Source organism: Octopus bimaculoides, chromosome 14, assembly GCF_001194135.2.
Source record: "Octopus bimaculoides isolate UCB-OBI-ISO-001 chromosome 14, ASM119413v2, whole genome shotgun sequence".
Classification (NCBI taxonomy): Eukaryota; Metazoa; Mollusca; class Cephalopoda; order Octopoda; family Octopodidae; genus Octopus; species Octopus bimaculoides.
Window position 1 is genome coordinate 53965961 of NC_068994.1, and position 1686 is coordinate 53967646.

At 34.9% G+C, this 1686-nt stretch overlaps 1 protein-coding gene across 1 annotated transcript in view; it reads left to right on the forward strand.

The window, feature by feature from the left end:
* The window catches only part of LOC106867708 (uncharacterized protein DDB_G0283357), a 152514-nt gene that overhangs the window by 143005 nt on the left and 7823 nt on the right, over positions 1–1686 (forward strand). Inside the window, exon 3 of the mRNA XM_052972607.1 lies at positions 946–988. Coding sequence (XP_052828567.1) covers positions 946–988 — 43 coding nt within the window. The remainder of the gene's footprint in view (positions 1–945; positions 989–1686) is intronic.

The following is a 1686-nucleotide window of genomic DNA, read 5'->3' on the forward strand; positions in this document are numbered from 1 at the left end:
TGGTGGATTTATACCATTGTGTTATCTATGACTACATCAATAAAATTCTACCAAAACAGCTGCAGTAAATTTTAAACCCCATTTCTGTTCTTTTTATATCTACACCACACCTGGAGCTAACACTGAGTCGGACCTATGGCTTATATTGAATTTCGTACCTACATATATATATATATATATATATATATATATATATATATATATATACACACCTGCAGTGCACTACAAACACATAATACCTCATGGTTGTTTTACCTCATGAACCCTACGTCATGGTAACTAGCCAGTTCTGGGATTCTAATGAATCACATGACTAACCAATGTATATATATATGTTTGTATATGTATTTGTGTATGTGTGTGTGTGTATGTGATACACACTTTTACCTACAAATATATTTACACATTAATATATATCTGTACCAACATACCAGTGTGTGTGTGTGTGTGTGTGTTTGTATGTATGTAACAATGTTGGCAATGACTTTTTTGACACACTTACCCACGCCACAGTCTTGTATCAGTCAAGATGTTCCCTGTTTCTTCATATCTTCTATTTCAAAGATTCTAACAACCAACAGTGCCTATTGTTACTGACCCAGTTAAGGGCACTTAATTCTCTAAAGACTTGTTTATTTCAAACACACACACACACACACACACACACACACATACACACACAGTCTTTCTTTCTCATTCACTCTACCTACCTGTCTACCTATCTTTCTGCTTATCTCTTTTTTACTTCCTTCCATTCCCCTTTCTTTCTGTCTTTCTTTCTTTCTCTCTCTCTCTCTCTCTCTCTCTCTGTCTCTCCTTCTCTCCTTCTCTCCCTCACTCCTCTCTAGAACTTCTATAAGGATAAATTGCTACCTGAATAGTTTCTGAATGAAAAACCCCCAAGATTGTCACTATATAAATATCTTTTCATGTTGACCTTTTCAGGGCTCTGAAGTTAGTGAAGATGGCATTAGTAAACTACCCTCAGGTAAGTGTTGACTTCTTGATATTATTCCGATCTTTTGTGTCAAACAGTCATCAAACAAGTTAACTCTACACACTTACGCGCGCACACACAAACACACACACACACATACACACACATTCACACTCTTTTGCACACACTCACACACACCCACCTGCCAGCACCCACCTCCATCCTTGCTTATTGTCACGTTTGCTCTTGACTATTCTTATAACAATACGTATGAAATATCATTTCCATCATCAACAAATTAGTCACAGCTCATTAAGTTTTTCAGAAACGTATTGTTGTGGTGGTGGCCTTTTTTGTTTTTTTTCTTTCAGTTATATTATTATTATTGTTATTATCATTATTATTATCATCACTATTGTTATTATCATCATCATCATCATCATCATCATTATTGGTTTCAAATTTTCATACAAGGCTACCAATTTCCGTGGAGGTGGGGGTGAATCGATTGCATCAACCCCAGTGCCCAACTGGTACTTTATTTTATTGACCCTGAAAGGATGAAAGGCAAAGTTCACCTTGGCAGAATTCGAACTTGGAATGTAAAGACAAATGAAATGCCACTTAGCATTTTGCCCTGTGTGCAAATGATTCTGCCAGCTTGCCACCTATAGCATTATTATTATTATTATTATTATTATTATTATTATTATTATTATTATTATTATTATTATTATTATTATTATTAT